We start from the raw sequence: 27456 nt of genomic DNA on the forward strand, positions 1-27456 counted from the left end.
TGATGTATGCTACTTTTGTCGAGGTCATTGTTAATTGTGGGGTGCAGGTACTGAGAGTTCTTCATGCAGGAAAAGGGAATTTGCATTATGAAATGGTTTACAGAGTTCGCCTGGAACATTTCAGCAATTTGTTACTAATAATAATGCAGGCCACAGGAAATGTGTGCGTCTAAGAGCATTATTAGTTCATTGTGATGGTTGAGTCGTGCAGGAAGAAAAAATCATGACAAGCAACCAAAGGTCTTTGGTCATCTCATAACCTTGTTGTGCAGTTAATGGCTGCTTGTTCAGATGATTGGAAGAAAATTACTTTGACTTGTGAATTTGCTAAAGTATGGCACAGAGAGCACCTTGAAGTGAAATTGCTCTTTTACCGTATAACATTCTTTTATGGTCAGGTTGGTGACAAACTAAGTAATTTTGTTGACAGCTCATAGAGCTGCATACAATCGGTTAAAGGAAGGCAGAAAAGGAAGGGAAGACTTTTTTTTTGCGGACCTTTGTCAGCAGAGGGAAACAAATCTCCCCATAAACTGCGGGTTTCTGTAATCAAGGCCCTGTATTTTTTTGCCAACCCCCCCAAGTATTTCGATTTGATGAGCAAATCTGAAACAAAGAAAGAGCTGCGGGGGAACCAGCGTGCCCACGCAGTCCCCTCGATTCACTGAGCAGGGTGGCTCATTTCACTTAGCCAAGTATTCTACATTATGCATATTATGGACTGCAGGGATGAAATTGACATTTCAACACATTATCAAGGTACACAAATGTTCCAATCAAATGTGAGGCTGCCGGGGAGAGGGGGAGAGGGGGATTGAATCTGCGTTTAAGCCACATTGATGGATCCAATCAGATGTTTTTATCTTTTAAAAAGTGTCCCGGTGGAGATGTTTGCAAAGGACAGCTGGTGTCAGAGCACTCTATCAATGCAGCACAGCTGCTTTACAATTCAGTTTATCTCTCTGTCACTGGTCTCAACTCAATTTATCAGGGGGTTCGTTTGAGCCGTACATTCAGTGCAGTGCGTCTGATACTGGGGAGAAAATGGCTTGTCTCAGAGATATCTTAACAGCTTCCAAAAGATGCATAAAGCAACCCTGTGGCAGATTTATCTAATGCCATAAATTCAAACAGTTTTTTATGTATCCCTGCCTTTTATGTGGCCATTTGAACGGTGTAATTGAACCAGTAAACAACAAGACATTTTAAATACCTGATCTGCAGCGGCAAGACACTCTGCTGCATGTGAATCAAGTTGCCGCCAGGTAATTATAAATAAAGTTGATGCATTTATTTGGTTGAACTGAGTGAAGGCATGATATACACTTTAGATAAGGTTCATGTACATATTGAACTTATGAGAGATTGCCAATTAACTCTGGCTATGTTAATGTATAAAAAAATAGAAGAACCTAAGAAATCATTTGAAATTGCACACTTTGGCCACTTACTGACACCGCAGTTCATTTACTTTGTCGTAGCGACATTAAAGCTATTTTACTGCCTTGATATTTTGCTGTGCATGTTGCCTTGTAGCGCTGAAAGTAATCTGGAGCCAGGTCCGCAGTGGACCGTGTATGGGAGTCTATCAGAGAGTGATTTACCGCTCGAGTGTACATGTCAGGACAGCTACGTCAGGGTTGCGTCAAACAAGATTAGAACATGTAGCTTTTAATTGAGAATACTCCTGCGATGGCGTCGTTGCAGATGCGTGGCAAGCTTCTTTCATGAACCCAACGTATGCTTCACGGTGTCACCAGTGATTATATCATACAGTAGGTAAAAAAAAATAAAATAAAGATGATCTTAAGCAAAACAGGCAGACATGCCAGATTTATCAGGGGATCTTGTTTTCCATCAAAATGCTTAAAGGTTGGGCTCTCACAAGCTAGAAAACATGACAGGAAACAGACATAAACTTGCATTAATGTTTCACTGCTCACATGGAGACTGTGATCATAAAAACTGTATCACTGCCAGGTTTGTTTTGGCAATGATCTCTGTGCTCTCGGTGCTCACTCTGCTGTGACTTGGTCAACAGGGGCGAGCTTCAGTAAGCTTTTCCGTTAACAAATTAGGGCTATGCTAAAACAAATGCAAATAATCTAAACAAGTTTCACAGTGAAGGTTTTTTTTTTTTTTTTTGAAAAAAAAAAAAAAAAAAAAAGGAAATGAAGGATTTCATTTTGCAGGATGCTGCGTGGTCTCAAATAACTGCGCAGAATGCCTCAGTTATTTGCTCGGTTAGAAAAAGGGTTTATCCAGACCATATAAAATCCCAGCTGAGATGCAGGCCTCCAGATGCAGCCCAGTATCACAGCTTTCTCAATAATTATGAAGAAGACCCTAGATGAAAGGGAGCTCTAAGACTTTTAGCATATTTCAAAAGTGACACCAATGAAATTCTCAACCAAAATAAGATACGAGAGCCTTTGGGCTGTTGCTACTAAGGATATACTGTGACAATGGCACAATGCCCCAGAATAAAGAACGTAGAAAAGAAAGCAGGAGAGGTTGTGGTTACGTGGTGAGCTCATTATCTCAGTTCCAATTAATGAAAGCACTTTACGTACACTGGCTGTTGTCACACACACATGCTTAATATTTAAGGGCTTTGCAAAGAACATCGTGTTGAGGGAAGGACAGGATGTTGTGTTGTATGCTATGTGCATCATCTAGACTGACAAGTTCATTAACATTATAAAATGCATCAGTTGGCAATGTTCTGTCGCACACTCCCTTTAAAGAAAGAAAAGCTCAGAGGATATAGTGACATTTAAGATAACTGTATTTTACAGCTGATTGGCATTGTGCTTTATCATACTCCAAAAAAATAAATGTCTACCATTGTTGAATGCCAAGGAGACTCAGGAGGTATGTTTCACTGTGTGGCGCTGCTTGAAATGCAAAAGCATCTCTGCTCTGAAAGCTGGTTTCAATGCCCCATTGTTTGCGTTCTGGGCATAGCAGATTTTTGACAGCGGTAAATAACCTGTAAAATGTCACTAAAATTAAAATGGAATTCTAAAAGTGTGGGAAATACAGCTGTGCCACTTGCATCTAAAGCAGCTATAATCCAAAAAGGCTGTTTTTTTGGGGGGGGGGGGGGGGGGGGGTTTGCAACTACACTGGTGCTGCATAAATAAAAACAAAAGAAAAAAAAAAAACTTCCCACAGTTTTGTGAATCCAGAATCTAGGCCTTGAAACAAGCTTTTATCTTAACTAGGACACCTCAAAGTATTTTCGCTCCATGGGGTATGAACCTTACTTATCACTAACAGCAGGAATTGTCATTCTTATTCATTGCACACTTTTTCATACCAACAGAGCCGATCTGTTCAGGCATGAGCACGAGCAGAACAAACACATCTATACATTTACATTGCTGTGAAATATGCAGGAGTTACTCAGGAGTGTTCTGTGACATTCATATGATGGAACATATACAACACAGAAGGACAATGAAATTCCCTTTAAACTGGGCTGCTTGAGGATGGTTTTGGTGCAGGTTGCAGCTTTATTCAGGAACAATTTTTCTATTTTGTTATAACACTAGACTGTCTAGTCAGGCCGGCTTGACCCCACCGTAAACCTTGCTGGGAGGTATAAAATGGCTTAAAAACCTCTCTTTCTATTTATCTATCCATTCATCTACAGTTTACAAATTTACATTTACAGAACACAACTATGGCTTGACCAAGAATGTTCCAAATCCACAACATAAGCCTTTAGTTGGAGACTATGTGAGCGGATTTGTCAATACTTCTATTTATCCAATGGGGCCACTGACATAACACTTTGCCTCTGTGGCTGATCGATCAGGGTCCGCCACACACGCGCTGCATCAGCAAGGGAGACGGACACCATGCAAACTTAAATTACACAGATATCTCTGTTGGTGTTTGATTCTAAATGGTTGGATCACATCAGGATAAAGGGGGATTAAACAAAGTGTTCAATTTGCAAATCAGGGGGTATTGGAGCACAACGTGTGTGTAAAATGGGGAGATGATCCAGGGAGGCTTAGTGGAGTGTGCCTCAGCTGATATAGCAATAACATGCTGTATTACCACGATGTATTCTACAGTGTAAAGACTCCACATGTCAAGTACACATTAGTACTTAAAAGCACATGCTTAATCCACTGTAGAAACAGTGATAGAAGTATTCTTATATTTGATCAAGTCAAAGTTCCAATACCACAGAGTAGAGTTCCAAGTAAAGGTCTTGCATTCAGAATTTCACTTTTATAAAAGTATCAGAAAAATGTATCCTTGTCAGTCTTGCCCGCTGATAAATTGTGTTTGCGCGGAGAAAATTCTAAATACAACACAGAATTGTTGAATGCGGCAACTTCACTTGTACGAGCCATTTAAGATCAGATCTGTTTGTGTGAGTGGTTATTGCATGAGGTCCATTGTTCTTATAAACACATCTATTAAATCCACAAAGGTCACGTAACTTTGAGCTGACATAATGGCTGTGCTCTCCCAGGAATCTGTGGCAAAGATTTACATCATTTACTGATGAATGTAATGTTCTCATAGATCAAAACCTGTGTTTCTACATTTCCATTAAGATTGAGTGTAAACAAAGCATTCACAGATATAACATTAGCGCTCTCCTTGTCTCTTCTCTGTTACACTGGAAAGGTTTGTGGATTTTATGCTAATGTCGTATCTGCCTACAAGCTTTGATCAAGATAAATTAGGTGGCAGGTAAGTTAAGTGTGATAGGCATGTAGTATAATGTGAATAGTCTGTATTTTCTGCAGTTAGAGAGGCTTTCTGCTGTGGCTTTGTGGGAGGGAGGGGGGCACAATTATTGCCAGGACCACCACCGAGTTTGTGACAACTTTCTACTAAACGTTATTATGATCTGTAAGACACACTGCACAGCAAACTCGGTGAGCATCTTTTCTGTTCCAAGTGACGGTAATGTTAGCTTTCCTTTCCAAAAGGTGACATTGTTGGATCCATCATCTGAGAACCTTGTCACCTCATGGGTTGAATATAGATTATGAATTGAAGGGATTTCTGTAACGTACATCTATTGGATATTTAGATCAGGTTATTCATGATGTTTAATTTGTACTATCTGTTACAATACTAAATAAGTGTGTTTCTGCATTTTTATAAATATAAAGATATCACCACACAAATCAATTGGAATTGAAATGGTATAAGACTAGCGTCTCTTGTCATTTAGTTTAATTAATCATAAAAAACAGTATTGAATGTACACATTTTACAGATCTACATTCTCGTCATCACTGTCAAGCAAGGAAATACAACTAGGCATAATTATCTGCAAAATACACAACCTACGTGTAATTTTGTCATGGCCTGTTTCACACATGAAGCAAACTATTTGACTTATCTCAATTTGTCATTCGGAAAACCAAACTTTAGAGTTATAAAAATGATGGAATTTGGACACGGTTGGGAACATTATAATGGCCCTATTGAGATACACAATGTTGAAGACTGCATACAGGGAAAAAAAAGAGATCACAGCGAGGACAGAAAATCAAAATTACCCAATATCAAATGCAGGCTCACTGCTATGAAAGAAAAGTCTTTCATATATTTTCAAAATGTGTCAGTTTTCTCTAAGAAGTTGACAGCAATTCAGTTTAGACTATTAAATACAACATATTTGTGATCGCATTGAATGGAGGAAGAAATAGAAGTTAAAAGCATAAATAACCAACATTCAAACATTGAAAGAAGAAATAGTAATGCAAGTTGTGTTATTTTGAGAAAGAAGTATGACTCCACAGCAGTATTACAAAAACTGCTTTTTTTTATGCTTTTCAATTTATTCAAGAAAATGACTCACTAGTCTGTGAAGAAAACAGACATACTGACAAGTTTATTCAATTAACAAAACCACAAAAATAAAAACAAATATTTTAGCTTTCATTAAAAAATGACCACCTCATTAATCTGTCAGGATGACATGATTACCAACACCAATTCAACAGCGGCACAAGAGATGAAAAAGCAGTGTCAATTGCCTGGGTCTCATGGCATTTAAAAAAGAGCTTGATTGCATAGATGCAATCTCGACTTTGAACACCCTCCGAGGCTCTCTGGCGATTACTACCATGAGGAGTAGCTGTCATGGCTGGTAGTATGACTCACACCAGGCGTGAGAATGATGTCCTGGATGAATATCCTTTAGCCCCACTGGGAGTGTGCTGTCCTGCTCTTCTGATGTCTTTGAGTGTCTTGGACCTAGAGGTCAGCGTCTCATTTTACACGGACAAAAATCTATTACAAAACCTATCTCTCTCTCCACTCGCATTAAACCCGCTGGGGAAGAGAGGCTTTCCTCTAATTGTTTTTCCTTGGCTGCAAAGCTGGCCTGGTTATGAGTGAACCCAGTCCATATTATGTCTCTGATTGGTGAGCGGGTCGTTCAGACCCATCATTTACACATTGCTATGTAGTGTGCGGCATTATTCAAAGTGCCTGTTTTTTCATTATGGGGGGAGTGTGTGTGCCTTTTCATCTGCATTGGACTGAAAATGAACTGTATATTAAAGAAACCATTCCAATGTTACGAACACATTAGAGTTAATACTCACGCCCATCAACTGCCTACGGCACTTTGCAGACTGTAGCACTTCGATGTGAATTTACAGTGAATGTCTAATGGTGACCTGCTGTGTAATGCCCATACTGCATATTGCTGTGAAGGCAATGCATCCTGGAAGTTATAACATTTACTTCCATGATCCCAACGGTCCAGTGTTTCCTTTCAACCGTAATTTACTTCTCAGCGCTGACATATTACTGGGATTACAAAAACATACCGTATTTCACCAATACAGTAGAGATACCGTAAATTGTACAATAGCTTACTGGTGAAATTGCTGCCAGTAATTAACCGTAATTTTACGGTATTTGTGCGCACCACCTACAGAAACTTGAACGGTGTGACCCAAAAAGGACGACGTCATTTTCAGAAAGAGGTACTGTAACGACATCACGGCGATGGTTACTCAGCAACAGTGTTTTTTTTAACTCTCTTTATCTCTTTTACTTAACAGAACAAAGAAGCATGGTCAAGGCCATGTTGAAGTTTCTTTAAAATCGACGAAGGCTCAAGTAACTTTCTTGGCTTTTACCTTGTCACACTGAAAAGCTTTTTCTCGCAAATTGTTACACTGAAGCAGCGGAATCCTTTTATAGCATCTCTGCACCTGCAGAAGTCCTCAGAACAAGAAAACAGGAACAGTGTTGAGTGACGTCTGTGGCAGGGATGGCATGGCAGCATATATGGCACATATTTGTAAGTATAGAGCTGAGGTGTATTCTGTTTTGTTTTCCTGTAGAAGATATAAAAAGACATAATAAAGTCTGACCATATTCTTCAGTACACTATGTTCCTTCTGAATAATATTTTGTGATTCTTGCATTTCGGCTATCATTTGCACCAAAGAATACTGTAGATGCAAAAAAAGAAGAAAGTTGTTGTAGCCACTATTTAATGCACTGAGCTTAATGCATTGAGGTTTTTTTTGTCTTCCTCTTTCAGCCATTCGCTTTAGGGGTCACCACAGCGAACAAACCTCGAGCATACCGCTATGGACATTACATTTTATGACCCACATATTGGATCTTATCAAGATACAGGATGGGGCGGGTTACATGATACATGTTTTGGGTGTGGGAGGAAACCAGAGCACCCAGAGGTAGCCCACGCAAACTCCATACAGACCAGGGATTAAACCCTGAATGCTAATCACTGCACCTTTTGTCATCATACGTCTCCGAATTCTCTACCATGTCTCCTCCTATCATGTATAATATCCAGTGATACAGAATCTGCATTGAAAATTGCAGGGGAGATGAACAACTTAATTCCATGCTACATTATCTGTCACACAGTGAATGGCGGCTTTAAAGTATTTTCAAACCAAAGTAATTCTAGGTGCAAAGGGCTTCTCCCTTAGTTCCCACCTTGGTCCCCACGATGATGACCCCGAGATGAAACAAACCGGTGCTCACATATGACTTGTCAAAAGCAAGTTAGCATCTCAAAGGAATGACGTGCACATATTCAAGGATAAATGTACTTAAGTTTATACAAAACAAGTGCTGATCTAAAATGGGTGCTCTTAGCTGTAGTACTGATTAACCTTTTGATACAGTGATGTTCTCTGCAGTTTGCTCTCGGGGTCGTCTCAAGCTGCCTCATGAACCTGAATAAGAAGCTGGACAAAAATGATGGAATGGAAGCCCTGACTACAGCCTTCAAGCAAAGGTCACGTCTCAAAGGGAGACATGGAAGAAGCTCGTTGCTGTGCAAATTCATAGTGTTCAACTCAGCATGCCCACGATTAAGATGAAAATCAAGGCCTCTTATACAAATCACCTTAAACTCTACAATAAGGAAACGCAATAAGATATTGCATGTTGCTTTTTGTAAGCTGTTTACTGTGTTAATATGAATCCAACTGATAAACATTTTTACTATCTTCTTCTGGGGTAAGTGGTGAACTCAGTTTCCCACCTGTGTTCACATACCTCTTCAATTTGTGATCAAGTGGGACATCTGGGACCACACAGTACAAACAATTATGACGAGATCATTTTAATTACCATTTGGAAGATGATTGTGATTTTTCTCCTCCTTTATACTCCACAGAAATCCCTGATCAGCACTGTTCATTTTAGAAAGTAAATATGTTTTGTAAAAAATCTAATGTTGGCTGGGTTACAACTTTTATTCAGGAAATGTTGGTGATTAGCGTAATTTGGCAGGTTGCAAAATGTTAGAATAACAAATTTAAAAGAGCTTATTTCACATGTTTACTGTCAAAATAATGAATCTTGCTGTTCAATATTGGGTTGTAGCAACAACAGCATGATTCAATGTTTTTTTTTGGTTATGTCTCGGCATTTGCAGGACTTGAGGTTAGGAAAAGATCATGGTTTTGATTTAACTTGACTTGAAGTATGAGATATAACGTGTTTACTCAACATTTTACTAAAACCACAATCTTTCATTTACCTTAACTCAATTACCACATATGGGACTCATTTCTTCAATTAAAAAAAAACAAAAAAACATCATGGTTTGTCTTACAATGATGACAACCTCCGGGTATGAAAAGTGAAGCCAATATGAAAGTGCCTTAAGCTTGCATTCTTTCTTATGCCCTTCAGGGGGCGACTTGCAAAACAAAGTCAGATTGTATAGAAGTCTATGAGAAAATGACTCTAATTCTCACTTGATTACCTCTGTAAACACTGTAAACATGAGTTTATGGTCTCGATAACTAGTTTCAAATTTAGCATGATGTTCATTTAGAGTAAAATAGACCATAAAGCAGGGTATACTTTAGGGCGTGGCTACCTTGTGATTGACAGGTCGCTACCACGGCGTTGCCCAGTCTGGGAGTTCTGTGTTTTCATCTTCCAACTTTAACCCTTTAACAGTGTGTTTTCAGTTCATGTTAATTGTAACCTCTCGTGTTACTTCTGGTTGAAAAAAAACCCCAAGATGGCGACGACGAAAATGCTGAACTCGAGGCTTCAGAACGGCAGTCCACAATCCAATGGCTGACCTCCCGGTAACTACGTCCACTTCTTATACACAGTCTATGGTGAAAGTCCTGTATTTGTTTGACCCAACCATTCACCCTGACCTCCTCTGTTTCCAGACTTGCGAGAACTAGAAACGTCTCTGTGATATGCCAAAAACAAGCTGTTGTATCTTGATAAAACAGCTGTATTAAGTGGTCTATTTGCACACAATTATTAATAAAAGTAGGAACACTGCAATTGGGTTTGGTTCCCAAGGAAAGAAACAATACCTGAATTGCAGTATTATTGTTATCACATTACTTTTATTGCTGCAAGGTTGCAGAGTAGTGATGGTTCACTCTGTAAACAATTTATTATGGATTGCCAAAGAAAATCAAGTTTTCAGACGGGGTGATTTCAGAGCAGGGCAGTTTGGCCCCAGGCTCTATGTATGTTTCAATGGAGCCAAAGCCTTGTTCAAAGGAGTCAACAACAACAACGAAATTTACGTGATTATTTTGTGGGACCACAATAAAGAAAATAAGTCTCTGCAGTTCATAGTTGGGATGTTCAGAGAAAAAGACTCCTTTATGATTATTAATATTTCCTTTAATTTGTCTTTGTTGAATGTTTCACTTTAAAGATGTCATTTAAATTTGAGCTCCCGAGAAGATCTCTGTTTTCATTCCATTTGGGGTTGAATATGTAGAATATGTGCCCCTAAAGTATTGACCCTAATGAGTACTTATTAACTCCTCGTCTTTATTAAGTGCTGATAAGTGGTGCCCCAATTAGCCCTGTGATACAGTGGTGACATACCCACAGTGTTTCAATGCCGTTCACTTAATGCCTGCTGGAGTGTTGGGATGGCCACCTAATGACCCTAAATGGAAAGAAAAGACGATACAGACAGGCATGAAAAGATGGATGAAGGGATGATAACTGCTGTGCTAAGTGTGGATGTCTAAACTTGTAGATAGCAATCAATATTATCTAACAACTTCCCGTTCTCGGCAAAGCCTGGACTAATTTAGATAGCGTCAATCAGAGGATAATTTGGTTCCATTTTGGTCTCCCTTTATTTATTCAATTTTTTTTTTTCAATTTCATGTCCACTTACTATGAAGCTTGCATTGATAAGAAACACACCACATTAACAAATATTGCTGTAATGACCTATTTCTATAAAACGTTTTCTGCACCCACACTGATGTTGCATCTTGGACTATTAATGTTGTATTTGAGTGCAATCATGCTGAAGGAACAGGCCAACACATATTACATTTGTCTTGTTGAACACATGCAAAATGTATAACGGTTGTCACATGTCATTATGTCATTTTCAAAAGGCACAAGATGTGTCGCTGGAGCCATATGAACCTACTGCAGTGGTACGCAAAGAAAAGCTGAAGTATAATTACGGTACCGTTAACCCAACACATTCTCACTACCACCTCCTGAAATACCACAGCCTGGTCAGTGGCGTTAGGCTTCAAACTATTACACTCTGAGGGCCAGCGTGTCAGAACATGTTTTGTACATGCATATTGTCTTTTCAATATAAACTTCCTTCTTCACAGGAAGTTTTGTTTATGGAAAAAAAACAGTTGGTTGTGAAGAGATTGTGGTTGACGTTAATTTGACGATTCTTGTGACTAAGGAGTCACTTGACAAACCACTTATGTGGCAAAATAAGTCAACATTGACTTTTAGTTTCACACAGGGCAGGGACAGCGGTCTCCTGGGTTAAAGTCCTGCGTTTGTTTTGTTAAATTAGTATCAGTTACAGTCATGCTTAGCCTACAATGCTCACCAAATTCTGTATATTCCACCAACACATCGGATGTTACACTGAAAAATGTATAAAATTGTCTTCTTGCTGCACCTGGAATATATATATATAAAACTGTCAATTAGGCTGACAATGAAATACAGTCCCTGTGTTAGTTTGAAAGCACTATACACCAGTGTCCAAAACAAGAGAAGTCCACACATATGTGTCATATATACATTTTATTGCATGTATGGACCCATGTAAAATGGGTCACAAATAAATCATTTCATAAAAAAAAAAAAAAAAAGGCTTCCTACCGGTATTAATTAATCAGCAGAATATCTTTTTTGGGGACTATTTTCAGCTGTGGATTAATACACAACTGGAGCTCTAGTGAGTATTTACAGGAGCAGAACGTTGTATGTGAGATCACATCAAAATACACTAAAGGGCCCATGTTCATGGTAATGAAGGAACATGTCACCCAGTGCAACAGTGTGACTGACTGGGCTTTTAATACTTTTTGGACAACAATGGAGCTCTGTGGCACAGAGGAATCAGCACTATCAGGCTTGGGCTACACACACTTGTGACTTTTCTCAATCAATTGTTGGTTTTGGTCTTTTTATGGGATATGTTGGTTATAGAAAAATATGAAAAATGATATTATAATGTTATCCTATAAAGTATTTGAGTGTCTGACTTGGACGCGTACAGTATAATTAATTAATTGATATATTTACTAGGCAGTCAAGGTTTTGCAATATGTCATTTGTTTGTATGTGGGTGTTTTCCCCCCTTTGGAAGTATATCTCATCACAGTATATCCAAATATACAAACAAAGTATTGAACAAGTAAACAAACATATAAAGAACTACATAAGTAACTGTTTTGTGTCGTTTGTGCCTCGACCGCACAATGTGTTGCGTTGAGGCGGAGTAGGGGTCACTGCTAATACTCTCCTGGCATGAAAATGACTTCCTCCTCTAAGGCAAATGTCACAAAGAGGCTCTGATCCACTCCTAATCGCTGAGTAATCACTGTCTTGTTTGATCCTTCTGTGACTGTAAGAATGGATTTTAAAAATCTGGTTGTGAGATTATGCAATTTCAAGACATGTTGAAAACTGGAAGAACTGCAGCAAGGCTTAAAAAAAAAAAAAAAGAGTGAAGCATGAGCAATAACTTGGAGATTGAAATCTTCTCCCAGATGGCCATTGTTAATGAAATATAATTAAGCAAGCATTTTGAGATCCATATAATCAACTGTCATCTTTCTAATTGTTTTACAGTATCCAAGCACTATGATTACATGTAATACTGTTATGCAACCAATTTATGGGTAAAAACAATAAAAAAAGATTAAAAAATAAATGTGCTATGCAACACTTTTGTGATGCGTGTATGATAAAGTATAAACCATACTCTGGTGCTTACATTTATCATAAACATAAAAAAGATGTAACAATTATAATGTATTAAATCCTATTGTCATGGAGAGAAAATGAACCAAAAAATCAAAAGATCTTGTGGATAATTTGTTTCCGTATAATCATTTGTTGAATTACCAAATTGATTAGACACAGAGTATGCTTTTGATAGATACCTGGGGATCTTTGAGAGATGCATTGAATGAGGAGACATTGTTCACCATTAGCTGCATGGGAACAGAGTGTTCCGTTGTCGTCACATTCTCTGCCATTAGCAGGACAAGCTCTGAGACCGGCACGGCACTGATCAGTCCCTTTGTTGCTATTAGAGTTTGTGGATGAAAAGAGACTCATCTTGTAGTTTGCTGACACAAAGTGTGTAATTATCATTCAATGTATAACAGGCTGCTTATTTGCCCCGGGTGCATTCTCAAAGGGGAAGGTTGCTGTGCAGTGATCCATATCACCTTATCTCCAATTCCCCTCGGGGCACTACATTCGGCATGGAGCAGCAGGCTAATAAAGATGACAGAGGTTTGTGCCACTGTTTAAAGGGCCATGACACTTTTTTTTACCAACAAAAAGAGGTATGGAAACATCTTCAGAATTGAAACATTGTAATGCAAGTGTTTTCCAATGTTCTCTCCGATTGGTCAGTTCGCTGTCCCCCGGCTGAGACAGGGAAGTCTTTCACAGATGGGGGTCTTGATGTGTTTTACATATATTTAGTATTTTCTTAATCGCATTAGCTCATTTTCTGAAACGGTCTCAACATCTTTTAAATTTCAAAGCATCGAATCCTAGTTATTGTCTCAGTAAATTGGCCGATGCCACCAAAATGAAAAGTTGTTGTTTTTTTGTAATCGTGTGGGCAGTACTGGTCAAAATGTTTAGAAGTTGTTTTTTCACCATGCCGGTCAATCCTGGAAATATTTCTTATATACAAATCTCTATTTTGTTCGACCATTTTTTGTTACTCTGACTGCTTACTGTACTATACAAGAGTGTCAGTCATGTCCAGCTGAATATTATTGTGTATCGCGCTGAGCTTTTTGGATTCCAATTTCAACTACAGGTAAAAGTACTGGAAGAAGTCAATCCGGAACATTACTGTAGTACATAGAAAAGGGATATGCACATTTGTACGTATACAGTAAGTTTATTTGTGTGGCAATGTGTAACATGTGCTGAAAATGTACCTTTCACTATTCATGCAAAGTCATGTATATGTATGTTTTAGCCGATTTAATTGGATGGTTAATTTAGCATGTGACGGCTCAAACCATGATAGAATATTTAGAAGTTGTGAAGAGTATGACTTGTACTTATTATTATGCACACATGTGCAAAAACACTTGCAATTAGCTTCAATAAATGAGAAATTTCAATCTGTCAGTAACCACAAACTAATAGTTCAGAGATTTGGACTCAAAAATCTTTTTTTTGTAATGCAGCACTTGACGTTCTATATTACTGTGACGTGGGAAAGAGCTCACTTGTGAGTTCCCTCTCAATAAAATTAGATTCGGTTGAGGACACAAAACTTGAGAAGACAATGACCACATCAGGAGGTAATTACTTGGGCTGTTGATTGCAAAATGTATTATCATTACACTGCATGTGGCTCTAGTGGGCTTACTTGAAACACACATTGTTCTTTCACCGAAAAAGGAACTAAATGTCTCATTTTGTAAAATGCAAACAAATAAATAAATAGATAGATAGAAGAACAACAAACATGTTTATGTACCTGTTGCTGCCAACATATACATGTTGCTGAATAAATCACGTTGACACATTTTTATGTTTTAGTGCAATCAGAGATTCATTTCTTTTTTCCCCCAGTTTGTGGGACAAGTGTTGGGGTTATCTGCTTTCAAAGGGCGCTACAGTGTAAAGCTATTCCTTCTGATGGACTCACAATCAGGAGTTGAACCCAAGTGCAGACGCAAGATGAAGGCAGGGGAACGCTCAGACGTTTTAATGATGCTACAATCAAACAAGGAGTCTAGAGGAGAACAACAAACTCGACTGCCAAGTTGGGCACACTAACTAAATAACTCGCTGGGCATGAGCCCTAATAGCAGACAAAAGGAAATCCATTGTCACACAAACTGTTCACTTCAGATAAAGCTGGCACATTTAACAGTGAAGGGTTATTATTGCCTCTCGCCATGTCAAGACACACATGCAGTATCGGTGATAAGAAAAGGTGTTCCATTGTTGACAGTAATTGCTTTCTGGAGCCAAAAGTTCAGAATAATTTGACTACACGTTGTACTGTGCATGATTATGTGCGTATGTGACGAATGAGCTTGATTTGATTTCAGTAGTAAGTAAAAAATTGAGTATTACCCACAGTTTCTCTCACAATCAAAAACTAAGGTACTTACAAAAAAGACAGACAGATAGATGGTGTACATAGACAGAATTTATGCATTAGCCTGCATTCATCAGTCCAATATGACTAAACACTTCAATAAAACACAAGTAAGACGAGACATTTTTGAGCCTACACAATCATACTCTGAGAGTAAACAGCAGGAAGTCAGACACCCAGAACCCCACAGGAGTGTGCTGTGCGTACACACTCGGCGAGCTCTCTTCTGTACTCACAGATCCCAGTTGCCCAGGCAACCCTGTCTTGAAGATTTTAAACTCGGATTTAACATATAATGCCTTCTGTGTCTCGCCACAGTCAAGAAAGAGGATTACTGGCTATAAAAACACTGCACCTTTTTGTTTGAGTGTCCGGTAACATATATCTTTGCCATCGAATGTGGAGGTAACATGTGGCCAGAAAAAAAGACAAGTCAATGCAGAGACACACTGCCCTCTTATGTAATGCATGTACTGTAATGCGTTGCTATATGGCTTGGCTTACTGTGACAGGAGATGTGCCTTTTGCATAGCTGTTATATTGTGCTTTGACACTGTCAACAGCTTTAATGGGATTTGTCAAAATGTGGGCCACAAGTAAATCTGGAAAATACTACCAGAGGCGATGTACGAGTTGGGAGTGCAGAGTTTGAGTGGGCACCAAGTGTCTCACTTTTATCCCAGAATGAGTATTTCTTGCCTTAAGTTAGACTGTACAGTTGGGTCAGTATTTTCAATACAGAACTACTTTCATATTTCCAAATTTAAACATCTTTTAAAGCATGCTAAGGTAGCTGGCCTGTGTCCAAACACAGCTGGCAAACACACGTACAGCACTTCTGTGCCATTAAAAAAAAAAAAGGTAATATGTTGAGAGGGAAGAACTCTGCATGCAGCATTTGGATATGAGAACCCCAACAAAGTCCGTCAGGACTGTGGTCTGTTCATGACGCATGAACATTATGTGTGTGAGCTGATACAGCATTTTGAAACATAAGATTTGTATCTACTTAAATCCAAGATACATAGAAATTACTTTCTCACTAACAAAAACATGAAATAGCTAAATTCAGAGTGAATGAGACATTTTAAAATGACCCATTACGGGTAGTGATATTTTGTGCCCAATCAGCAACTTCTGGTGCGGAGAAATGAAGCCAACGTGGAATCGCCAAAAACTGCAGTTCATCAAATGGCCACTTGTGGCTGGCTCCAAAAGCGGGTCAATCCCCAAAGACGCCCATGTTCAAATGCCCAACTTTACAGCAGAAAAAGAACATGCTTATAGCCTGGTACAAAAAAAGGTTCCTCATTCATGAAAACTGTACAGGGGGTGACTTTTTATACAACTTCCATGTTTAGATTATGACTTAAAGTGACAGGCATAATCGAGGGCACGGTTGCTTGGAGTGACAGATGGGTGCCTTTTACCTCGATCACCTCTTTGTCCATTTTTGGAAGAGCCGGCAGTTAGGCTGTATCTGCCAAGAGGGTGATGGCCGATGCCATTTGAGCTAAAAAAAATCATGAAGACTACCTCCATGTTTTGTACAGTCTGTGGCCGTGCACGAGATCACTCGCTGATTCGCTCATTCACTACTGTCTAATAGATGCTCAAAGGTTTGCTCTTTCGTAAGCAATAAACTGAGGTTTCAGACATTTATACGTCTTCATTGTTTTGCAGGTGTAGTGTGGCTCAACTTTAAAATGTTGCATCTAAAAAATGTAAAGGATTGCATTGTGGGATTGTTACTGTAGCAGGAGTTGTGCCCATGTCATGGACACGACTTATTCCAATCCATTGTGGGATTGTTGAGTATAATTCATAGTGAATACCTTTACTATGATGATTTTAATGTGAAAATCATATGTTTTAAGTCGTTTGAGCAGTATTAAATATGAACTGTAGCTTCATATTTTTGTATCAACATCTGTTACCTAAGGCGTTGCAGCATTATAAAGCTAACTGTTGAACTTGATGCTCTTAATATAATCTGTGGGGGCAGATGGTTTCATTAACATTTGACAAGCGTTCAAAAGTATTAAATTGATGATTGACGTTTACGGCTCTTTGGTTATTATCCTTTCTAGTCATTATAAACTATTCATTTTTTTGCTGCTTCAATGCAAATACCAACACACCCGCACGATAGGGGAGGAAACCCAACATCACATATTCTTCAAAGTAAAAGCCCGAAATGACAAGATAACTATTATTTCTTTCCCTACCACAGCATAATGTCACATAAATACATATTTACCTACAGTATACCTCATGGATCACAATGATGGTTTCAAGACATGGTTAGTGAGCCATTTCAAAAGCAGGCAGGGAGCTAATGTTGCTGCTATTCCACAAGCTAATTAGACTTGAAAGCACAGTGTTTGTTAAAATATGACAATATAAAAAGACGCTTATTGTGCACCTATATGGAGTCTTTCTGTTGACTTATATTCCTACTATCCACAGCGAAAAGTCTAAATCGCAATGAAACAACCAAAGACAAACATGATTAGAATTCAAGTGAATAAGTAGATAATTGGAGAAAGTGTATAATTTAGCGAGCAAACGGATGAGTTTGAAATGTGGAGCCCAAATTCCAGGGATTTCTGGCTAGCTCTTGCTCACAATAACCCACGCAGAGTATTTTGTAGTTTGTCAACATGAAGAACATGGGACACTATTCATATCTCTATTTCATGTTATCTTGTACCCACAAAGCACATGGAGTGGGAGGGGGGGGGAGTGGTGTTCAATTCAGCAGAGAGCAGGATTATAAATTTCGGTGAGTTTGAATCCTAATAATGAAATGGACAGCGGTGGACACAGCTGAATGACGAGATGAGCATCAGAAAACCAGCTCAGCCAGCAGACGGTCCAGTGGTAAATTAGGGAAGTGTCTTAGGAAGTGACACTCGCATCAGTGAGAGCGAGGGTCCCGCAAGAGTTATGTCGGGAGGATGGAGCTGCTCTGTAATGGGCAGAGTGAGGGAAGGAGGGGAGAACAGCAGAGCTGCACTCAACAGGCAAGCTAACAGACACCTCTTGCTCCACCACCGTCAGTGTGGTTTAACTGGGCGCCCGCTGGGAGAGGTCCCATGTGTTTATATGCATTAGAATGACATAAATTAAAATGGGCACGGCATGAGATGAGCTCGTGTGCAGGTCTTCCAGGAGCTGTCCCCGAGTATTGTGCCACCGTGCTGACTCCAGAACAGGCAGCACATAAGCTCCAGCCTATCAAATGATCCATCATTGCTATTTGGTGTGCTATTAAAGCATAGACAGCTTGAAGGCATTACATATCCATAGAGCCTAAACCACGGCCTGTCAGCATTCACAACTCACTACAAACCTTCATGTGGCATGTAATATAAAACCGTAGACACTTGAGGGGCTTTAATTTATTTGCTCTAGAAGCATTAGCTGCAGGGTTATACATCAAGCATTAACAAAGTCCGTTCTTACGCTCACTCCCTGTCTGCCTGCTATTCTAACACCGTATCTTATCCATATGAATACTATCACAGGGTAAGGGTAGCAAGCATAAAGTGAAGGTGCAGACAATGATTCATTTAGCTTTTACATTTGGTAAAACATTCCCATTTGATTGTATACTCCACTGCATGGCTTGAATGATGCATCTCATCAAAACAGGGTTGTATACAATAGATTTGAATATGCTCTATGTATACATCTGTCATCAGCGACCTCTATACTACAACATATTGCACATTTCTTTGTCTGTCAATGACTTCTGGTGAATAAATAAGTAAAAGAAAAACATATTTCCTTATTTGATGAAATACAATGGAAACCTCTCATAGGGATCACGTCTGTCTGGGTCAAACTGATCCCTGTAAGCAGATGGAGATTTTGTTTTTCTTTATTTTTCATGCAGATTACCATCTAATTGGCATTCCCCATTTACTGAATTGTATTGGCTTTCAAAATAGAGTACAGCTGCTTCAAAGGCGGCTTCAACCACAGGTGCTTTTGCTGGCACATTTGTTTTTCCGTCTCCATCACTGGCAGCCACGACTGTAGCCCGACAACAAGTTTCACCGCGGCATCTCGTTGACTCGTTATTGGCAGTTTGTCATAAGCTTCAAGCTGATTTTTAGCTTTTTGAATTGAGAGAAAAATTACTTTTTTATTTTTCTCATCTTGCTTTCAATGTGCATGCAGCCTCAGGTGGCCAGGTAGAAGTAAAAGGGCCAGGCAGAGCATCACGGGAGAATCATCATAGTTTTAACAATGTTTTCGATATTTGTCAAGTATGAAAAAGACCCAAAATAAACAGTAAACTGAGTATTTGATGAGCAAATTATTTAAAAAACAATACATACAGTATACTTAAATTATTTTCTACATAGAGGATTTTACACTTTTATTATTTCAAAGGGGTCTGTTAGATCCCAAACAATGAAGGAGTATGGACAATATCAACGAAACACAAGGGATTAAGAATTTTATGAAAAAGTGTGCAGATAATCTCTAATCTCTGGACTGAATTTGAATTTAAAAACCCTTGCATCACTATAGTAGGTATGAAAAATGTATGTCAAGGTATCAAATCATATGGAAAGGTCAAGTAAAGAGAGGGTGTCACACCCCCCCTACACACACCTTCACACTCCACTCTGTACTTATACTATTAGTACGTTCCCTAAAAAAAGAAAATACTAAATGCTTTAATATAATAGAAACCATAGTGTAGCTCATATCAAACCCATTACTTTTATCTCTGGTTGTGAATACAATGCTTGAGGTCTTTTGAGGCTTGAAAGTTTCTCTGAAAGGAGGTTTATCTTAAGTACATCCTACGTGCTAATTCTCACTGCAGTCTGGATGTGTTATGCATTAAAATATCCTCAAACAGAATACGTCAGGATCTCGCAGCATAAATGAGCGCTTGCTGAAATATTCAGTTGATACAGCCCCCCTGTCTGATTGGCCAGGCTTCGATTAGATACGAGGATTCCCCAGGTGAGTATCAACCCCAGTTCCACTTAAACAGGAGGTAAAATGAGAAGTCAACATTATTTAGTCAAATAAAAGGCAGAGATTAAAGACACGTTGGCAGCCAAGTGTGGGTAATTGATTTATAATTGATCAACGGTTGTGCGGAGCAGTGGCCACTGGAGAGATGGGGCCAGTTTCTGCTACAACCTCTTTGCTTTCCTCGCGAGAACACTTAATATGAGCAGCTCTATTCTCACAGCGGTTATTTAAACTACAGCTATCAAAAGGCGCCACAGAAATCTGATAGATAGAATATGAGCAAAACAACACTCTCCAATCCCTGCCTGATTAAATGAATTGTCAAAGCAATGAAAGTGATCTATGATACTAAGGTGAATGTGTAAAGTGCCATAAATCTCTTCTTTGTCCTACCTTGAAAAGGTCAGCATTTGCTAAGATGAGTCCAGAGACATTGTTTTATTTCACAGAAATAAAAGTGAGACAGCAGAAGACACGGTTTCTGCATAACTGCTGCTCTCTCCTTAATGAACGGCGCTCCAGCACAGAGTGGAGGGTGAAACCAAGGTGAATGTACATTCACAATTATCTAATGCCGTTTGAATAATTAGCAATTAATGACGCAGGATTCACCAGTAAAGATTGCAAACTGGCAACAGGCCATTGGAAGGTTTTCCTGGGCCAGTTGATTGGTCAGTGACCCAACATGGCGAGGACCTCAAACATGTGGCGTTACAATTATACATCATTTCCCCTTTTTGTTGATGTAGGCTTCTTGTTTTTGCGGTGAAGACGTGCGATCAGTTGATAATGCTGCAGAGAGAGCTTTCCACTAAGGTGGTAACAGAATACTATAAAAGACATAATAGTGAGTTGTAGAAAGGATTTTGTCTTTTTGGTAGGCTTTTTTAAAATTCCCTCCAGCCTCGTGGTGGACAAATTCATATTTTTTACTCAGTGATTGATAAGAAAAGAAAAGATAGAACCTTTTATCTTATTGCTAAAAATTACAACATAAGAATAAAAAAGCCACAACAGAGTAATAATGATAAAGTATATAACAATATTAACGTCCTTGCAAAATAGAATAGCAATAAAAGTAACAACAAAAATATAAAGGTATATAAGTAATATTGAGCATGATGTGGGAAACTAAAATTGCCCAATGTCGAAAAACTAATATTGCACATGATATCGTTTTCAATAATGATTTCATTGCACTTCCAATGGTTTGAGATGCAGAAGAGACGTAAAAAAAGAACAGTTAGAAATGCAGCATCCTACATTTTCAATCCAAGTCAATAGCACCTTATCGGGAAAACAGGATTCCTTTTCAGACCTTGGAAAGCTTCCTCAGAAGATATACAACTGGTTTTAGGCTGAATACTTCTCAGCATGATAAGCAGACTGTAGTTCGTGTGTAAAGTCGATGGAGAGCTCCTCTGAGCCACATCTATTGTTCTGGAAATCATTACACACCACAACACTTTATAGTATATTCTCATAAGCAAAGCCACCCTTGCACAATGTCTCTGTCTGCGTGCTGTGCACAGAAGACAGAGCGATAATGCATTTCATGGAATACCTACTGTTGGCTTGGTAATAGCATTCCAGGCTCTACAGTTTGTCTGTACCAACATTATACAAATCCAATCATCACCCAGCGACTTCACAAACAACTTGGTGAAGAGTCAAAGCAAATCTGTACAGCACTCAAGAGTTATTGTGGAGTTTCTGGCAAAATCAAATGGTAAGAAAAGGGTGTGACAGCGGGAGCTGCTACTGCTTTCCAATTCAAGTGCTTTTCAGTGTCTCTCTTGAAGCGAAAGAAATGTATCTTCTGCCAACTGCAAGAATTTGCAGATTTGTTGAACCAATCTTTACTTTCAAACAACACTTTGAAACATGCCAGCTTTGAGGACCAAATTACCTCTGTCTTGGACATACAAAGGGCTTTGTGTTGTTGTATTTTCTCCTCCAGCAGCCATCTAATTATTGGCAGCACTTAGGCAGTGTAGTACACCAACTGGGATTTTAATAACAGTTGAGTCGCCAGCTGTGAACTATTAGGAAATGATGGTGATGACCAGCAGATTGAGAAATCAAATTCCCAAGCAACAGGCAGTGATGCCTCCCATACAGCTGGCCCGAGATAATAGCTTGTTTCCAGTTTGACCGTGCATGGTGTTGCTCCTGACCCAGCAGTACAACTGTGATATGATGATTGGCATTGACCTCCTCAGATGCTCGAGAGAGAATCTAGTGCTTAAAGGCATTGAAAGTGTAGACGGATTTACTCACCCTGTACCAAACAATCTCTCGAAGCCTTCCGTCAGTTTTGAAGTTACACTTGAGAGTAACAGTCTCTCCCACGACAACAGGAGGCAGGGGCTCTATGGTAACTGTCAAATATCCTGGAAAACAAAACAAAACAGTGGAAAAGAGTTTAATTACAGTCGTATACCGTAAAAACACTTTGCTTGAACAAGATACATGTTGCTGCTGTTTTTCTTTGCTGCTAAGGTAAATGTTGAACAACAGCAATAAATCAGTCATGAATTTACAGAATATGAATCATTTTTAAAAAAGCGAAAGATTGACTGACTGAGTCCGCCTTCTCTTTTGGAATAATGCCATGATTCATCTTTATGCAATTACACAAGCAGCACTGTCCCACATGGGGGTTAAGTATCTTGGTAAATAGCACTTCAGTTGCAGTTACTTAAGGGGCTAAGAGTGTTCACTTTTCACAATTTGTTCAACATGGTGTTGAGATTGAAACAAACAAAACCAGAATTACAGTGCAACCCTTTCTCTAATCTCTACCTTGAACACTATGCACCATGGCAGCTCTTATATCAGTTAGTTCTCAACAATAAGCAGTTATATGTATTCTGTTTTGTCAAATTCAAAATCCATCTTCCTTGAAACAGACTACTGTGTGGAATCTGCATGATTGAATGTTTAACATAGCTGCTTCTGGCATTTCTATAGAATTCATCCTGCATGTGCTGTTTAAGCTCAAGTTGTTTGGCCTTGGATGAACATGCACAGTCAATACACATCCCAGAGAAAAGGCATTTGAACAGCATCAATATTCTAACAATTGTTGTAAATATAAAGAACGTGTCAAATGTCAGATACAAAAATGCTTGTATGAAATTGTATTTTAAAGGGTAATGCTGCCATTGATTTTGGCAATACCATAATTTGTATGCAAAATCAGAGAATAAACTGTTGAATAAGTGCCATGCAGTACATTACCTGCAGCTTTCTTATTGTCAAATAATTGAGACTTTTGTGATTATAGTCATGAATACAGAACAGCAAATCACCCATACAAATAGACAACAGACACGAAGTGAAGGGGCCATCACATGAAGACGGTATGATGGATACATTCAAGTGGAGGCAATGCATAACCTAACATCTGGGGGAGCTCAATGTATGGCCAAACATGCATACATTTTATCCATCTATTTTACATACAAGTGAAAAGGGCATTGTTTCATAATGCTACCACCCTGGCGAGCAGAGTGAGCCAGCGATGCTGCGTGGGCCGACTTCCACTGACAGACAGCAACCCTCTGCCCAACATAATAGCTTGTTTCAACACATTCAGTATTTAATGAGGGCATTGGATCTTGTGAAACAGATGGATATCACTGTAAAAGTATAAAGCCGGGTATAAAAGGACCTCATGACCAATAATTGTGTTGGTAAAAGAACATACACCACTATGAGGGCACCAGTGTCTCACAGAACATCGAGAAGTGATCACTGCAAAGAAAGAAAGGACAACTAGAGGTAAAGACCGATGTAGCCTTGGTTTGCAATACAGTTCTAACTCGAGGCAAATGACCAACTAAACATGGGAGTGCTGCTGACAACACAGGCTGAACTCCTATAATTTGGTATGACAGGCACCAGAGTCAATCATGATCACATAACCAGTGTTGAGCAAGTTACTTTCAGAATGTAACATGTTGCATTACAAGTTGCTTTCATTTAAAAGTAATACGTTACTTTACATTATTACTGTCTGTGTAGAGTCATGCATTGCTAGCTACACTACTTCTGCATTACTTTCACCATTACTTGTTAGGTTGCAGTGGGAACATTGTGGTTCAAGACATTACATAATAATCCAAAAGTATACATCGCTTCCTAAACAAGCCAAAATTATTATTACTAAATGGCGACTCCGTCCTCCGTGATAACATCAGGTTAACCCAAATCATATTTGTTTAACTGCCGCTAAGATGACCATTATACACTTATGGTTCTCCCTCTGAGCCTCCATCCATAAAATAATGGTTGAATCATTTTAGCGATATTGCCGTCATAGAAAGATCATTAGTTGTAATTCATAAAGCGTGGGTATCCACTGTAGAGGCCCGGGATGTCCTCATTGGTTCTCTTTCAAATACCCATTTTCTTACATAGATATGTGTCACTTCAATAGCATGTAAGAAGACCTATATACAAATTAGCATGTGTCGGAAAATGTAAAAAAAATGTGTATTTAATTGAAATTGTATTTAATTTGTATATAATTGTTTTGGTTTTTTTTACTTAACTTCTGAGTGTTATTGTTTATTTATTACATTTATTTGCAAGGCAATGGTGATATGTATATAGTTAGCGTTAAAGTGGCAATCTTGAAGATTTTCATTATAACTTGGAGCTCATGTATCAACAAAGAGACTTTACTCTTTTTCACTCAAATATAAATAGTGAATCAACTAGGACTGCAATCTGAAGTATTGCCACTTTGAAAACGTTTGTCTGTGCAAGAATCTATGTTGTCTTTTTTACCTCGTGTAGGATTTTCATGAGACATGGTGAATAAGAAGCTAATAAAAGAAAAAAATAAATATGCATTACAAACTGAATGTACAGCAAATAAAAAAGTGCACATTTTAGAACATGACTTAACAATACAGCTGTGGATTTGTGTGGCAGAGCAGAGGGGAATAATCAGCACCAAACGACGCGACTGAAAGAGAAATGCATTACGCTGCAGAATTCAGAGTCACTTGCCTTTTAATACAGAGTTTTCGGGTATCTGGCTTAGTAGACACTAGATCAGAATGTCTCTCATGTCAGCGCACCTAGATATGCTTATTAAAGAATCTTAATTTAATCAGCAGGCAGAAGAGATCTTCTCTCTAGAGTCAAATTGAATGAATAAACCTTTCCACCGACTGCATGCCATTAACACAGAGCTGATGCTCTTAGAGCAAATCCCAACCACTTACGACGAACCCACAAGAGGAGCAGCCTGGCCTTGTAAATGTCTGTGAGTTTTCCAGAGAGGTGGAATGAAATGTATTTCACAAGTTAAAAAACTGCCTCTGTGGAATACAGGGTTAAGGAGACCAACGTGTGCCTTGCCTAGTGCAGGTTATATGTAGTTATAGGTTGTAAAATATTTCCTCCAAATTCTAGATGTGCTATCCACTGTATGAATTGTACATTTCATGCACTTATAAAAAAGAATTCAACATTCTGTAACATAGCAAGTCATTGCTTGGTGGTCTTGTTGTGTGGTTGCGGGGATTAATTGTGAACAATTCATTGACTATGTGGCACAGAGGGAAGTATAGCATGGCCAATGACAGCAAAATGCTCCGGAGCGTGTGGGGAGGGATGAGGAGTTTTTAAAAGAGCAAATTACATGGGTTATGCACTCATGCCAGGGAAGTTCACATTTCAAATAATCCCTACGAGAAACTGGAGCAGTTGCAGGCTGCACATACCAAGACACGAGGCAATTCAATATCCATCGAATGTCAACCTGACTTCATAAATGTGGCACTTTTTATTTGCCAAGTCTCTGTTGAAAGTCTTCCAACAAGCAAATATCTCTTGTTAAAAAAATGGGCTAATGTGGGCCACATTCGCGCAGCAAAAATCAACACTCTGCAAGTGTTTACGTATGTCATCACCCAACGGAGATAATTCAACACTTGTGATCATTTAGACAGCTGCCCCAGAGGAGTATCGGCTCTGAGTGGACACACAAAGTCTCCAATTAGCCCTCGTCAACTCAAAATCTTGAAAAATCTACATTTAATCTGTGCGAGCGCTCACAAACAATATGGCAGGTTATTAGTTTTTCCAACCAACAGTGATGCCGCCTTTAATTAAATATAAATCACACGGCACAATCCCTCTTTGATTCTGCTTTGATTCCAACATATTAAAATTTTGATCAAAAAGGAAAAAGGCCACATTTATTTTCCTTCATGTTGCAAGCCGCAGTAAAACAAAACCATCAAACAACAGCTTTAATTTAGTCAGATCGCTTTAATTTACAATGTACTGACTGAATAAAAGCTTGAAACTTGTCTTCACGGCTTTTATTTTATTTCAATGTGTCGTCTAACTGTCAGGGGAGAAGTGATTCTGCTTTGAATCAATGAAAAGAGCAATCCATAAAGCAGTGTTTTCTTTTTTTTCTCTTTTTTTTTAAAGAATGTGTATATTCTTTTAACAGCCAACACTACGAGGAAACATTACTTAGGTGTCAGGCTGGATATAACCAGTAAGCTCTAACAAGTAATGTCTGGCACCGTGAACACCTTCGGTTTAGCTGAGCTTAAACTCAACAGACAGTGAGACTTACATCCTGTTTTCATGCTAACGCTGCACAATATCGATCCTCCCTCTGTTATGAGCCCTGCATTCGAAGGAAGCCTCAGGTATATTCATGCAGTGCTTCACAGCCACCTACCCACGAGCTTCTTCTGCATGAATCAGACGCTCTGCCTTGAAATCTTAACACTCCCAAACACAGTGGGTGACTCTCGCGTCGCGGGTAGAACCAACAGCTTGTGTCACAAATAGCTCCAATTACTGGGGGAGAGATTAGAAAAAAAAATGTGGTTGAAGATTTGCAACTTCCTTGATCAAAGGGAAATGTTCAGCCTCCTCAGAGAAACCAAGTGATTTTAAAAGGGACATAATTTATTATCATGGAATGTGAGGGTAAGCATACGGTTCCGCAGCAAATCTTTGAAATAAATCTGCTTGTCTCGAAACTAAAATCCATTTGGCCAGGAAGCTGAATGCTTGCACATCCTTGTACGAGCACATAAGCAAGTGCAGAGTGGCCAGAGAGTGCATGGCATTTAATTGGCTCGTATTAGCTGGTTGCAGAGGCAGACAAGGCCTCTGGCTTGTCTTAATCCATCAGAGGCGCTGTTGGAACAACATCTAATGAGGGCTGCAAACTATGCTTTCTCCCATTAATAACAGCAATTTGCCAAGATGCAATGAGAAAACAAAACACAGCCAATGATGGACCGGCCCAAAATGTGCCCGTTATTGTGCACTGTGATTTA

General features: G+C 39.0%; 1 protein-coding gene across 2 annotated transcripts in view; it reads right to left on the minus strand.

Moving 5' to 3' along the window:
* igsf21a (immunoglobin superfamily, member 21a) overlaps positions 1-27456 on the minus strand; it is a 169439-nt gene that overhangs the window by 93386 nt on the left and 48597 nt on the right. For both annotated transcript variants that reach the window (XM_076096994.1, XM_076096993.1), the window contains exon 2: positions 22409-22521. In XM_076096994.1, the coding sequence (XP_075953109.1) occupies positions 22409-22521 (113 nt within the window). The remainder of the gene's footprint in view (positions 1-22408; positions 22522-27456) is intronic.

The sequence above is a fragment of the Anarhichas minor genome, unplaced genomic scaffold (assembly GCF_050575085.1).
Source record: "Anarhichas minor isolate MPS153535 unplaced genomic scaffold, ASM5057508v1 ptg000023l, whole genome shotgun sequence".
Lineage (NCBI taxonomy): Eukaryota > Metazoa > Chordata > Actinopteri > Perciformes > Anarhichadidae > Anarhichas > Anarhichas minor.